The sequence below is a fragment of the Symphalangus syndactylus genome, chromosome 2, assembly GCF_028878055.3.
Source record: "Symphalangus syndactylus isolate Jambi chromosome 2, NHGRI_mSymSyn1-v2.1_pri, whole genome shotgun sequence".
Classification (NCBI taxonomy): Eukaryota; Metazoa; Chordata; class Mammalia; order Primates; family Hylobatidae; genus Symphalangus; species Symphalangus syndactylus.
This window is the reverse complement of record NC_072424.2, coordinates 58,820,099-58,835,735: the sequence shown is the minus strand read 5'-3', so window position 1 is coordinate 58,835,735 and position 15,637 is coordinate 58,820,099. Positions and strand designations below refer to the sequence as shown.

Genomic DNA, 15,637 nt, shown 5'->3' with positions numbered 1-15,637 from the left:
CCTAGATAAAAACGTGGATTCATTCGAAATTGCCAAAACCAGGTCTAGTTACCTAGTTACTGTCAGAGTCTGAGACTCTCTTGTCACTTGAGCTACAATATACACATTTCTTTGGACAAACAAGAATTTACCACATGTGTGCATCGTTTAGGTGATGCATAGAAAAACTTGAGAATTCTGGACTTGTCATTTTCATCTCTCAGAGGACAATACTGCTGGCTTTTGTTGTTTTAAGAATTCGGAGTCATGTAACATAGGTTGGGAATCAGGAGACTAGTACTGACCTGATGCAGGTGCCATTGTTGCGGCACAGATGATGAGCACACCAAGGGACACGGCAGTTCTCAATATTCTTTCCACGTCGTGCTTCATCGATGATGAAGAATTCTTTGTTGTTTACTTGAAGGTCTAGAATGCAGCCCCTGAACCCATAAACAGGACCTGCTTTCTTATGAATTTGAACATTTGCAGGAATATGGCCAAGGAACATTGATTCAAAATATGTCTGTAGAAAAAGTAACAACAAAAAATATTATAGGTTGTTGTCAGATTATGTGGAAAAGATGTAGGATGTTTGGTTCTGTAATTGGATGTGTTTTAATGTGTTTTTCTGTGTAAAAGAGGTTGCTATTGTTGGCTAGTTTCGTCACTTCTACTAGGTGGGGAGATAGACTGTTTTAGAAAATGGTCCTTTTTTACATCTCTTTTTTAGCTCTAACAATATCTAGTAATATTCAGCAGAAAAATAGACACTCAGCAAAACTTGCTGATTGATTACTTTGAAATTTTTTTTGAGCTGATGTGTTTGCATTTTAGTGTAAACCTTACCAAATAAAAACTAAAAAAGAAAATAAAGCCATGTTAACTAATTGTTTTTAGGGTTGAATTGTGTTCCCTCCAAATTCATATATTGAAGTTCTAACCCCTAGTACCTCAGAATGTGACTTTATTTAAAAATAGGGTCATTGCAGATGTAATTCATTAAGATGAGGTCAATACTGGAATAAGGCAAACCTATAATCCAATAGGAACTTTTGGACATTTATAAGGACTTTTATAAGGACAATAGTCTTTTTAGGACTTTTATAAAGAAGCTTGGATACAGACTGACTGGCACACAGGAATATTGCCATGTGAACAAAAAGGCAGAGATCAGGGTGATGCATCTATGGGCTAAGGAACATCAAATATTGCCAACACCTTACCAAAAATGAATTGAGAGGCATTATCTTTCTCAAGTCATCATATGGAAAGAACCCTACAGTTCTTGAGTTTCTAGTTTCCAGAGCTGTAAGAACTGTAAGACATTTCTGTGGTTTAAGCCACCCAGTTTGTGGTACTTTGCTATGGCAACCCTGACAAACTAATGTAATCATAATATATTATAAATATCCTAAAATATGAGCAAAATGTACAGTGCTTGCAAATGGTGCTTGGAAAATTGAAAATGTTACGGTTTCCTTTCCCCAAATTTGAACATAAATACGCATGAGAAGTAGAATTTTGCTTGGGTAATATTCACTTCCTTAATTCGCCTTTTATTCCAAAATCAGATCAAGAAATGACTCTTGCTTTGAGAAGACACAAAGAAATCACATCATCTTATTGGGATTACTGGCTAGCCATATGCAGAAGATTGAAGCTGGTCCCCTTCTTACACTATATACAAAAAGCAGCACAAGATGGATTAAAGACTTAAATGTAAAACCCAAAACTATAAAAACCCTGTAAGACAATCTAGGCAATACCATCCTGGACATAGGAACAGGCAAAGATTTCATGACAAAGACACCAAAAGCAATTGCAACAAAAGCCAAAATTGACTAGTGGGATCTAATTAAACTTAAGAACTTCTGCAAAGCAAAAAAATTGTCAGCAGAGTAAACAGACAACCTAAATAATGGGAGAAAATTTTTGCAAACTATGCATCTTACAAAGGTCTAATATCTAGCATCTACAAGGAATGTATACAAATTTACAAGAGAAAAACAACCCCATTTGAAAGTGGGCAAAAGACATGAACAGACACTTTTCAAAAGAAGATATACATGTGGCCAAGAAGCATATGAAAAAAAGCTCAAAATCACTGATCATTAGAGAAATGCAAATCAAAACCACAATGAGATACCATCTCACACCAGTCAGAAGGGTTACTTTTAAAAAGTAAAAAAATAACAGATGCTGGCTAGGTTGCGGAGAAAAAGGAACACTTATACACTGTCGGTGGGAATGTAAATTAGTTTAGCCATTGTGGAAAGCAGTATGGTGATTCCTCAAAGAGCTAAAAGCAAAACTACCATTTGGCCCAGCAATTCCATTACTGGATATATACCCAAAGGAATATAAGTCATTCTACCATAAAGACACATGCACCTGAATGTTCATTTCAGCACTATTCATAATAGCAAAGATATGGAATCAACCTAAATGCCCATCAATGACAGATTGGATAAAGAAAATGTGGTACATATACACCATGGATGGAATAATATGCAGCCATAAAAAAGAATGAGATCATGTCTTTTGTGGACACATGGATGGAGCTGGAGGCCATTATCCTCAGCAAACTAATGCAGGAACAGAAAACCAAATGCTGCATGATTCTCACTTATAAGTGGGAGCTAAATGATGGGAACTTATGAACACAAAGAAGGAAACAACAGACACTGGGGTCTACTTGAGGGTAAAGGGTAGGAGGAGTTAGGGGAGCAGAAAAAATAACTATTAGGTGCTGGGCTTAATTCCCAGGTGATGAAATAATCTGTACAACAAAACATCATGACATGGTGTACCCACGTAACAAACCTTCACATGTTCCCCCAAACCTAAAATTAAAGTTAAAAAACAAAAAAAAGAAGTCAGACTATCTTAAAGGCAACCAAACCATGTATAGAAAATTAGTAGAATAAAGAGACTCTGTAAAATTAGGCTGTTGATCTGCCTTTATTTGATCAATACATCAGGGCCACATCTCACATGGGAGTTAGTTCTAAAGACGGCAAATAAGATGAACATTTCGTTGAAGCTAAATTGTCTTTGGAAATCCTTTAGCCACCACATTGGAAACTAACATGCTTTCTCCAGATAATTCTAACGCAGCTACATATTTCCTCCAGCTTTGGAATAGCTTGCTGTTTTTTTCAGTGCAGCTGTAGATGAAGCTGGCGTTTCACGTCATGTTGTATAAAAACTCTAGAACCCCCCAGTGTGTGGTGAGATGTACCACTGTCAGACACAAGAGGAAACTGATACTGAGTACAATAAATTCACTTCTCACATCTGATGTTCATTGCAGAGCTTATGTGCATTGACCAGAATGATGCTAAAATCACCTTACATGATTTAAGTTGCTGCTTGATTTCTACTTTCCCACCCTCAGCAACATATATAATTGAATTCTCATAATTTAGATGTACATAAAATGCAGATCCTCTCTGTAAGAATTTATGAGCTATAATTGAAGTCTAAATAATCTGGAAATAAGACCCTGCTCTTCAGGGCTGTTAGGCATATGGCAGGTAGATGCAGCAACATTTGTGTGGGTAACATCTCTGATATCCCAATTCCCAAAACACACATTCATACCTCAAGCTGACATCTGAAACGTATTTAAATTGGTATTACAGATGCAATAAAATGGAACACTGCCATTGCCAGAATTAAAAAACTGAAGCCAAATAATTAAGTTAGGGGTCTGGCGGGAGGACAGTGTGAGAGATGCCCAGCAATATTGCTTTACATTTATACTAATACGTGCTGTTTTCATGTGGGTGTACTTTTAGAGAGCAGAAACATGTTTAATTCTAGGAAGAGCAAAGCATCTCCATGACCCATAACAGGTCAAACTAACTCTGTATTTGAGATATTGTTCTTTTTGAAAGACTGAGTCTCTGCTCCTAAGGGAGTCTTTAATTTTTTTCCTGAGTATTTCTTCTTATTTAGGTCCCAGAGGGTGATTATCTTTGTGTATGTTATGGTGGAAGCTAAAAGTTTCAAGGTGTATCGATAGAGGTGTCACATAGCATAGGTGTATTTCTGTTTGTTTTCACATTCTACAAACTATTAGTAGATCTGTCTATCAGCTAAGTGATCCACTGTGAATACAATTGGGAACTATGATGAACTTTCAAGACTCTGCATCCAAAGGATGACCTTCCTCTCACCGAGGATCTCGGACATCTTTGTGTATTGATCACACACTTGGAAAAGTGAACCTTTCACTGTTTTGACAAGCGTGCTGTTTTAGCACAAAACTGGTAGAGAATGGAAGAATACCCTCCTTTTCTGTCAGCAGTAGGAAGGTATGAAGGAAAGTCTATAGAGCTATCAATGATTGATTAGACCGTTAAAAAACACCCAAACAATGGAAGTAGATGGCTCTTGTATTTCTTCTGAGGTGAGGCTCGTGCTTAGTTGGAGTCCTGAAATGTCCAAAAAAGCAGATGCTGTTGGCTGCACATAGATAACCATTAAAATGGTCGACTTCTTCTATTCCCAGACTTTCAATTATCCAAGAGATGACTTTTGTGTGTATAATTATTCCTAAGGAGACAGGTCTTTAAAATAGGTCTTTTCTAATAATTCCTTGTGAATCAGACTATGAAGAATAAAGTCTGACATCAAGATATGATGTTACAAGATGAAAGTACAGAGAACAGACATGGACAATCAAAGAGGAATCATGAAAATAATAAAAAATATCAATGATAACTGAGGGAAAAGGACTCCATATCTGACAGGAGTGAAATGAACCCTCCTTTTCCTTTCAGAGTTTCTCCTTAAAGGAAGAATATAGTTATTCTTTTATGATACATATGAATAAAATAAGAAAATAGGCAAAGGGAAAGTAAAATTTAAAATCCATCAGGCAGGGGAGAGGGTCGATAAGAAGCTGTCCTATTTATTTTTTGTTTTGTTTTAATTTAAATTTAGATGTTGGAATACTGCATATCTTTCTGTAGTGACATCCTGATTTAGTGTTTACTTTTATTTTGCATTTCCAATTCTGCATCTGAAGTTAAATGACTTGTGTTAATAAAATATGGAGAGGTGATTATAAATATACTTTTCGGTTAAGATTAATTATCAGAGCGCACTTGTCTTTAAGATTATGATGACTTACAATGGAAACAAACTGGCTTTTATTTAAAGACATTACCATTTTTGGTTTTTAACATTACTTGAATTGTATGGAAACAAATTTAAAATCAGAAACATTAAGTTTTGGAATAAAGATGGATAAGAAATGTTGGATAAAGTGTTTCAGAAGGATTTATTGAAGTAACTTTTCACATGTTAAAAAAGCTTAAATTCTTAAAAATTGTTTAAGGGAAATAAGTGAAAAGGGATAAGAAATAACACCAGCAATATTTATCAAAATTCTCATTCTTCTGCAGTTAAAGGATCTCTCTCTCCCTCTCTTTCTCTTATTTTGCCTTAAAGTATAATAATCTGTGAGCATATGATCTCTTCTATGTTAATATATATTTTTATTTTTAGGACAGAGCCTTCACCCTGATTATCTTTGGATTCTTGGAGTCCATAGAAGTGCCTTGAAAATAGAAAGTTCTATACACTCTTTTTACAAATGATGTGAAATCCAATCCTGCTTTTCCTCAATCTCTTAGTTGTCTTTTAGGCCTCTTTCCCCGTGTTATGCTGCCTTAGAATCTTGATATTTTGCTAGATGCAGCACATGGGATGTCCTTACAAGATCCCACTCAGAATAAATGTTATGTTATTATTCTAATATACCCTTCTATATTTTATATATATATATGGCATAGTGCATAGGACAGTAGCTCACACAAGGTTATTTCTTTAAAAATTTGATAAATATGAGTGAAGTGATTATTGATGTTGTGATCAATAATTCACAGTTAATATTTGATTCTTAAGGCTTTCTAGGCTAGGAAATGTTCTCAAAATAATATCTCCTCACCTTTTTGAAGGGACAACTGAACTTTAGAGAAGCAATCAATAAACTGAGTTGCTACATTGTGAACACATTGATCTAGGGAAGTGTAAATAGAAAAGAGGTATGTGGGATTACTCTTGTCTATAAAGAAATTAAATATAATTTGGGGAATTAAATAATAAAAAAATCTGTTGCAAAATAATAACATACAGGTCAGCAAGATGGCAGAATAGGAAGCCCCAGACCCTCCTTCCCCTGTGGAGACACAGAAGCAACAAAATACATGGACCGATTCCCTTTTTGAGGAATTTAGGAAACAGTTAAGAGGGTCACACATGTCAGGTGATTGTGAAGCCAGCTGTATCAAAGCTGTAAGAAAAATTTATGGCATTCATTCATTATAGACCCACTCCCCAACATAGCATGGCATAATGAAGAGAAAACTCCCAGCTCCCAGTTTTGCCTTGGGAAGAGAAATAGAAGACTAAAACATGTCCAGCATGCAGACTCTTTGGGTAGCTGTTTGAGTAATTGGCTTTTGTCTTTTCTGACTCAGGAAAGGATACCACATTGGGGATCACTGAGAACAAAGGTGATAGTTTGGACTAATATGCACTCATTCACCACAGTCCCTTGTCCTGGCTTGGCATGGGATCAGAGAAAATTCTCACCTTCCAGCTTCTCACTAGGGAGGTAAAGAATTAGGGCATGTGTCCAGTGTTATGGCTTTTTGGGGGCTTCTGTCTCACTAGTTTCTGTCTCACCTGTCTCAGAATGCTGATGCGACCTGGCTTACTCTCAATATCTGGGGACTGCTGAGAAAAAAAGAGTGTTGGGAGGCTTACTTCTGCTTCAAAGAACCCAGAATACAGAAGACAGAGGCTGGTATAGCTTCATGGCCTCTCCCTCAGGAGGGAGTGGGTAAAAGAGTGGATCATGCACCCAATGTTCTGGCTTTTCAGAATGTTACAAGAGACTAATTTCTATCTCATTTGACTGAGAGTGCTAATGGGACTTGGCATACTCTAGAAGTCTGAGGGCTTCTGAGAATCAGAGAGATGGGCAGCTTGTGGCAGATCCAGAGAACCTGTAGTATCATATACAGAAAGTAAAGGGAGCAAGAGATTATGAGCTCCTGAAAGAAGAAACTGGAAAATCACTTTAATTGGGAGTCTGCAGGCACAAGTTCAGAGAAGACACATCCATAGGAAACACTGGAGAGGACCTCAGACTGACTGTTAAAGGTCTTTCCCTGTAGAAAAAGCCAGTCCAAAAAGACTGGAAGAAGTGACTGTTTTATCAAATGTGTGGATTCCACCACAAAGTTAGAAAGCAAAGGAAGACAGACGAAAGCATGGCATAATCAAAGGAACAAAATAAATCTCCAGGAGACAACCCTTTAAAAAGAGATCTATATAAATTACCTGACCAAAAATTCAAAGTAACCATTTTGAAAATGTTCAGTGAGGACAGAAAAGTGATGCTGAACAAAATGAAAATATCAAAAAAGAGAGAAAATATGAAAGAGAACCAACCAAAAATTTTGGAGCTGAAAACTGTAATGCCTGAATTTAAAAATTCATTACAGAAGTTCAATGGCAGGCTTGGTCAAGCAGAAGAAAGAATCATAAAATTCAAAGACAGATCACTTGGATATCTCAAAAGGAGAAGAGAGAAAGAAGAAAAAGCTTATTCATAGAAATAATGAATGAAAACTTCATAAATATGGGGAAGAAAATGGACACCCAGAATCAAGAAGCTGAAGTACTCCAACTGAAATGAACCCAAAAAAGTCCACTCTGAGACATACTATAGCCAAAAACAGAGAATTTTAAAAGATGCACAAAAAAGGCAACTTGTCATGTAAATGGGAGCTCCCATGAGACTATCAGTAGATTTTTTTCCACAGAGACCTTGCACATCAGAAGGGAAAGGGGTGATATATTTAAAGTGCTAAACATTTTTTAAAGGAACCTGCAAACCAAGAATACTGTATTTGCCAAAACTGTCCTTCAAGAATGAAGAAGACATAAAGACTTTCCCCATAAACAAAAACTGAGGGATTTAATCATTAGATCTTCCTTACAAGAAATGCTAAAGGAAGTTTTTCCAGTTGAAATAGAAGGATACTAGACAACAACACAAAAACTTCTGAAAGTATAAAGCTTGCTAAAAATGGTAGATAAGTATACAAATATAGAATACTGTAATACTGTAATCATGGTGTGTAAATAACTTTTGGAATTTATTTATTTTCAGTTTGTGTTATTTTTTATTGTTGTATTGTTATTTTTATGTTTTTTATTCTGGAATATTTTCTTTTTAAAGATTTCAACTTATTTTAGATACAAGGGGTACATGTGCAGGTTTGTTACATGGGTATATGGCATGCTAACTTAGGCATTTAGAAATTAAGGGCAAAAGTATAAAATAACTATAATTATAAAATATGTTAACGTACAAAATATAAAATGAGGTTATTTTTATGATTAATAACATAAAGTGTGTGTGTGTAGGAGCAATAATGGAATAGAGTTTTAGTATGTGATATTGAAGTTATTATTACCTTAAAATATACTGCTAAAGCTATAAAACATTTTGTGTAAGCTTCATGGTAACCATAAAAAATACTCATAGAAGATACAAAAAAACAAAAAATGAAATCAAGTTATGTCACTAAAAAGTCAAAAAGGAAGAAAGGAAGAAAGGAAATGAGGTACAAGAAAACTTGTCCTGCAAGAGATTCACTTTAGATTTAAGGATACACACAATCAGAAAGTGAAAATATGGAAAAATATATTCCATGATCATATTGTTAGGCTTTGTGTCCCCACCCAAAATCTCATCTTAAATTGTAATCCCCTAAATCCCCATAATCCCCACATGTCAAGAGAAAGACCAGATCAAGGTAATTTAATCATGGGGATAGTTTTCCCACGCTGTTCTTGTGAAAGCAGCAGTTCTCTTGAGATCTGATGGTTTTATAAGTGTTTGGTTCCTCCTGCATTCATTCTCCTTCCTGCCACCTTGTAAAGCAGGAAGGAGAATGTAATAATACATTACATTACCAAGCTGGAAGATAACAATCACAGGATCATCTCAATAAATGCAAAATGTCATTTTATAAAATTTGAACTCTTTCATGAAAAAATACTCAGCAAATTAGGATTAGGAGGAAATTAATTCAACAGAATACACATCATACTCAATGGTGAACACCTAAAGCTTTTCCTTCAAGTTGAGGAACAAGATAAAGATGCCCACTCGCTGCTTTTATTGAGCATAGTTCTGGAAGTCCTGGCTGGAGCAGTTAGGCAAAAGAAAAAAAAAGGAACAAAATGCATCCAAATAAGAAATAAAGAAGTAAAATTATCTTTGTTCACAGATGATATGATAATATACATAGAAAACCTTAATGATGTCTCTGACGTACATGCACACATACAAAAACTGTTAGAGCCAATAAATTTAGCAAAATTTCAGGATACGAAAATCAGCATTTTATATCATTTCCATAGATATATGGATCTATATATCATAGATATATGGAAATAATTACATTTCCATAGACTAACCATTAACTATCACAAATAAGAAAACAGTTTTATCTATAATACATGAAAAAGGATAAAATAGCATAAGAATAAACTTAAGAGGGCAAAAAATGTGTAATTTAAAACTACAAAACATTCTTGAAAGAGAAGAAAGGCACAAATAAATAAGAAAGACATTTTACATTCATGGAGCATCAATAAAATGTCCATACTGTCCAAAGTAATCTACAGATTCAATACAATCCCTACCAAAATTCCAAAGACATTTTTACAAAAATTGAAAAAACAATGCTGGAATTCATATGGCACCAAAGGATGCCAAATAGCCAAAACAATCTTGAGAAAGAATACAAAATGGGAGAGGTTCCCACTTCCTGACTTCACAGTATATTACAAAGCTATAGTAACCAAAAGTGTATGGTGCTGGCATAAAGAAATGTATAAACCAACGAAACATAAGAGGCTGTGAAAAATCCCATGGACACATGGTCAAATGATCTTTGAAAAGGGTGCCACAAATGCATGTGGAAAATAATCTTCAACAAATGGTCTTTGGAAAACTGGCTATTCACATGCAAAAGAGTGTCATTTTATAATGAGCAAGCATTTGGCATATATCTGAAAGATATCTTGAGGTAGTAGAAAATTCAGAACCTAGCTGAGGTACAGTCACTGAAGATGTCATAAAATGTAAAATATTCTATTCTCAACAAGTATGCTACACTGCTTTAATTTACAATATATAATTACATGGCATTAAAATTCTGATACATCAGTCCAGTGGCAAACCTTAAGTAGGAACAGATAAATATGTTCAATCTGCTTATGCAACAATTACTCTAATGGAAGTAGGAAATAGTGCATGTTCCCAAGGATTCTCATTATTTTAAGAATGTCCCAGGAATTCCTTGTTAGTCACAAGTCAATTCTCTTCCACTAGTAACTGAGAGATGAGAGACCCTGAAAGGCCTTGAATTCCTTTTTCACTAAGGCAGTTCCTGACAGGAGAGTTTCAGCAACATCTTGGATTGCAAACATTCTACTGACCATTATATTGACCATAATAACAAAAGAATGAAGACAAGTTCATATTCTAAGGAAGACTCCAGACCACTTTCCACAATATTTTCCACACAGTAGGAAACTATTTTCAAGAAGGTAACCCCTACTCATCATCAGGAATCAATTTCTTCAGCTCTATGATATTTTCAATGAATCAGTAAGACAATCAATAATATGTTTTCCTTTGTTTCTTCTGAAATCCCTTTATTATATAAGAAATTAATGGTATAATTTAAAAAGCAAGGATTTTGAAAACTGAAAAAATTAAATTGGATCTTTGTCTTTCACTATACATAAAAATCTACTCTAAGTTGATTAAAGACTTAAACTTAACACCCAAACCATAAAACCCCTAGAGGAAAACATGGGGAAAATGCTTCATTAGTTTTGACAATGATTTCTTGGATATAACACCAAAAGCACAGGCAACAAAAGCAAAAATAGACAAGTGGGACTATGTCAAACTAAAAAGTTTCTGTGCAGCAAAGAAAACAATTAACAGAGTGAAAAGGAAACCTATGGAATGGGAGAAAATATTTGCAAGCCATATGTTTGATAAGGAGTTAATATCCAAAACATATAAGGAATTTCTACAACTCAATATCAATGAACAAACACACAAAGCAGACAAACAAAAACCCCAGTATAACCTGATTAAAAAATAGGCAAAAGACTTGAATAGACATTTTTCCAAATAAGACATACAAATGGCCAACAGGTATATGAAAAGATGCTCACCATCTCCAATCATGAGGGAAATGCAAATCAAAACCACAATGAGATATCACTTTATACTTGTTAGGATGGCTATTACCCAAACCAGAAAATAACAAGTCTTGGTGAGGATGTGGAGAAATGGGAATTTATGAGCACTGTTGGTCAGGATGTAAGATGATGCAGCCACTATAGAAAACAGTATGGGGGTTCCTCAAAAATTTAAAAATAGAACTACCATCTGATCTAGCAATACCGCTTCTGGGTATTTATCCAAAAGAACTGGAAATAGGATATTGAAGAGATTATTTGCAGTTGGATGTTCATTGTAGCATTATTTACATTATTCACATCATTCAATAGATAGAAACAACATAAATGTCCATTAATGGATGAATGGATAAAGAAAATGTGGTATAGTATGATCTCACTTATATGTAGAATCTAAAAATGTTGAACTCATAGAAATAGAAAGTACAATGGTGATTGCAGAGGCTGGTCAGGGATGAGGATAGACAGAAAAAAGAAAAACATTGGTCAAAGGGTACGAAGTTCCAATTTGATAAGAAGAATAAATTTTGGTGGTCTGTTGCACAGCATGGTGACTATAGGTAATAATAACATATTTAAAAACAACCAAATGAGAGGATTTTCAATTTCTTACCACAAAGAAATGATAAATATTTGAGGTAATGGATATGCAAATTTGCCGAATTTGATCATTCCACAAAGTATACCTGTATCAAAACACTACATTGTACCTGATAAATATATACTATTATTATCTGTCAATTAAAATATAATAAAAAAGGAAAATGATATATATGTAGATATTATGGAATAGTCAATTTTTTTGTCTCCTTTATAACAAAATGTCATTGTACCTATAGTAACTATAGCGCTTTCCTAAGTCTTGAATCAATTCTAACAAACTTTTTTTTTTTATTATACTTTAAGTTTAGGGTACATTTGCACAACATGCAGGTTTGTTACATATAAATACATGTGCCATGTTGGTGTGCTGCACCCATTAACTCATCGTTTAGCATTAGGTATATCTCCTAATGCTATCCCTCCCCCCTTCCCCCACTCCACAATAGGCCCCAGTGTGTGATGTTCCCCTTCCTGTGTCCATGTGTTCCCATTGTTCAGTTCCCACCTATGAGTGAGAACACGTGGTGTTTGGTTTTTTGTCCTTGTGATAGTTTACTGAGAATGATGGTTTCCAGTTTCATCCACATCCCTACAAAGGACATGAACTCATCATTTTTTATGGCTGCATAGTATTCCATGGTGTATATGTGCCACATTTTCTTAATCCAGTCTGTCGTTGTTGGACATTTGGGTTGGTTCCAAGTCTTTGCTATTGTGAATAGTGCCGCAATAAACATACATGTGCATGTGTCTTTATAGCAGCATGATTTATAATCCTTTGGGTATATACCCAGTAATGGGATGGCTGGGTCAAATGGTATTTCTAGTTCTAGATCCCTGAGGAATCACCACACTGACTTCCACCATGGTTGAACTAGTTTACAGTCCCACCAACAGTGTAAAAGTGTTCCTATTTCTCCACATCCTCTCCAGCACCTGTTGTTTCCTGACTTTTTAAGGATTGCCATTCTAACTGGTGTGAAATGGTACCTCATTGTGATTTTGATTTGCATTTCTCTGATGGCCAGTGATGATGAGCATTTTTTCATGTGTTTTTTTGCTGTATAAATGTCTTCTTTTGAGAAGTGTCTGATCATATCCTTTGCCCACTTTTTGATGGGACTGTTTGTTTTTTTTCTTGTAAATTTGTTTGAGTTCATTGTAGATTCTGGGTATTAGCCCTTTGTCAGATGAGTAGGTTGCAAAAATTTTCTCCCATTCTGTAGGTTGCCTGTTCACTCTGATGGCAGTTTCTTTTGCTGTGCAGAAGCTCTTTAGTTTAATTAGATCCCATTTGTCAATTTTGGCTTTTGTTGCCATTGCTTTTGGTGTTTTAGACATGAAGTCCTTGCCCATGCCTATGTCCTGAATGGTATTGCCTAGGTTTTCTTCTAGGGTTTTTATGATTTTAGGTCTAACATGTAAGTCTTTAATCCATCTTGAATTAATTTTTGTATAAGGCATAAGGAAGGGATCCAGTTTCAGCTTTCTACATATGGCTAGCCAGTTTTCCCAGCACCATTTATTAAATAGGGAATCCTTTCACCATTGCTTGTTTTTGTCAGGTTTGTCAAAGATCTGATAGTTGTAGATATGCGGCATTATTTCTGAGGGCTCTGTTCTGTTCCATTGGTCTATATCTCTGTTTTGGTACCAGTACCATGCTCTTTTGGTTACTGTAGGCTTGTAGTATAGTTTGAAGTCAGGTAGCGTGATGCCTCCAGTTTTGTCCTTTTGGCTCAGGATTGACTTGGTGATGTGGGCCCTTTTTTGGTTCTGTATGAGCTTTAAAGTAGTTTTTTCCAATTCTGTGAAGAAAGTCATTGGTAGCTTGATGGAGATGGCATTGAATCTATAAATTACCTTGGGCAGTATGGCCATTTTCATGATACTGATTCTTCCAACCCATAAGCATGGAATGTTCTTCCATTTGTTTGTATCCTCTTTTGTTTCATTGAGCAGTGGTTTGTAGTTCTCCTTGAAGAGGTCCTTCACATCCCTTGTAAGTTGGATTCCTAGGTATTTTATTTTCTTTGACACAATTGTGAATGGGAGTTCACTCATGATTTGGCTCTGTGTTTGTCTGTTATTGGTGTATAAGAATGTTTGTGATTTTTGTACATTGATTTTGTATCCTGAGACTTTACTGAAGTTGCTTATCAGCTTGAGGAGATTTTGGGCTGAGATGACGGGGTTTTCTAGATATACAATCATGTCATCTGCAAACAGGGACAATTTTACTTCCTGTTTTCCTAATTGAATACCCTTTATTTCCTTCTCCTGCCTGATTGCCCTGGCCAGAACTTCCAAGACTATGTTGAATAGGAGTGGTGAGAGAGGACATCCCTGTCTTGTGCCCGTTTTCAAAGAGAATGCTTCCAGTTTTTGCCCATTCAGTATGATATTGGCTGTGGGTTTGTCATAGATAGCTCTTATTATTTTGAGATATGTCCCATCAATACCTAATTTATTGAGAGTTTTTAGCATGAAGGTTGTTGAATTTTGTCAAAGGCCTTTTCTGCATCTATTGAGATAATCATGTGGTTTTTGTCTTTGGTTCTGTTTATATGTTGGATTACATTTATTGATTTGCATATGTTGAACCAGCCTTGAATCCCAGGGATGAAGCCCACTTAATCATGGTGGATGAGCTTTTTGATATGCTGCTAGATTCAGTTTGCCAGTATTTTATTGAGGATTTTTGCATCAATGTTAATCAAGCATATTGGTCTAAAATTCTCTTTTTTTTGTTGTGTCTCTGCCAGGCTTTGGTTACAGGATGATGCTGGCCTCATAAAATGAGTTAGGGAGGATTCCCTCTTTTTCTATTGATTGGAATAGTTTCAGAAGGAATGGTGCCAGCTCCTCTTTGTACCTCTGGTAGAATTCGGCTGTGAATCCATCTGGTCCTGGACTTTTTATGGTTGGTAAGCTATTGATTATTGCTTGAATTTCAGAGCCTGTTATTGGTCTATTCAGAGATTCAACTTCTTCCTGGTTTAGTCGTGGGAGGATGTATGTGTTGAGGAATTTGTCCATTTCTTCCAGATTTTCTAGTTTATTTGCATAGAGGTGTTTATGATATTCTTTGATGGTTGTTTGTATTTCTGTGGGATCAGTGGTGATATCCCCATTATCATTTTTTATCGCATCTATTTGATTCTTCTCTCTTTTCTTCTTTATTAGTCTTGCTAGCAGTCTATCAATTTTGTTGGTCTTTTCAAAAAACCAGCTTCTGGATTCATTAATTTTTTGAAGGGTTTTTTGTGTCTCTATTTCCTTCAGTTCTGCTCTGATCTTAGTTATTTCTTGCCTTCTGCTAGCTTTTGAATGTGTTTGCTCTTGCTTCTCTAGTTCTTTTAATTGTGATGTTAGGGTGTCAATTTTAGATCTTTCCTGCTTTCTCTTGTGGGCATTTAGTGCTATAAATTTCCCTCTACACATTGCTTTGAATGTGTCCCAGAGATTCTGGTTTGTTGTGTCTTTGTTCTCATTGGTTTCAAAGAACATCTTTATTTCTGCCTTCACTTCATTATTTACCCAGTAGTCATTCAGGAGCAGGTTGTTCAGTTTCCATGTAATTGAGCAGTTTTGAGTGAGTTTCTTAATCCTGAGTTCTAGTTTGTTTGCACTGTGGTCTGAGAGACAGTTTGTTATAATTTCTGTTGTTTTACATTTGCTGAGGAGTGCTTTATTTCCAACTATGTGGTCAATTTTGGAATAGGTGTGGTGTGGT

At 35.5% G+C, this 15,637-nt stretch overlaps 1 protein-coding gene across 1 annotated transcript in view; it reads right to left on the bottom strand.

Moving 5' to 3' along the window:
- EYS (eyes shut homolog) overlaps positions 1 to 15,637 on the bottom strand; it is a 2,088,383-nt gene that overhangs the window by 264,541 nt on the left and 1,808,205 nt on the right. Inside the window, exon 36 of the mRNA XM_063618766.1 lies at positions 285 to 505. Coding sequence (XP_063474836.1) covers positions 285 to 505 — 221 coding nt within the window. The remainder of the gene's footprint in view (positions 1 to 284; positions 506 to 15,637) is intronic.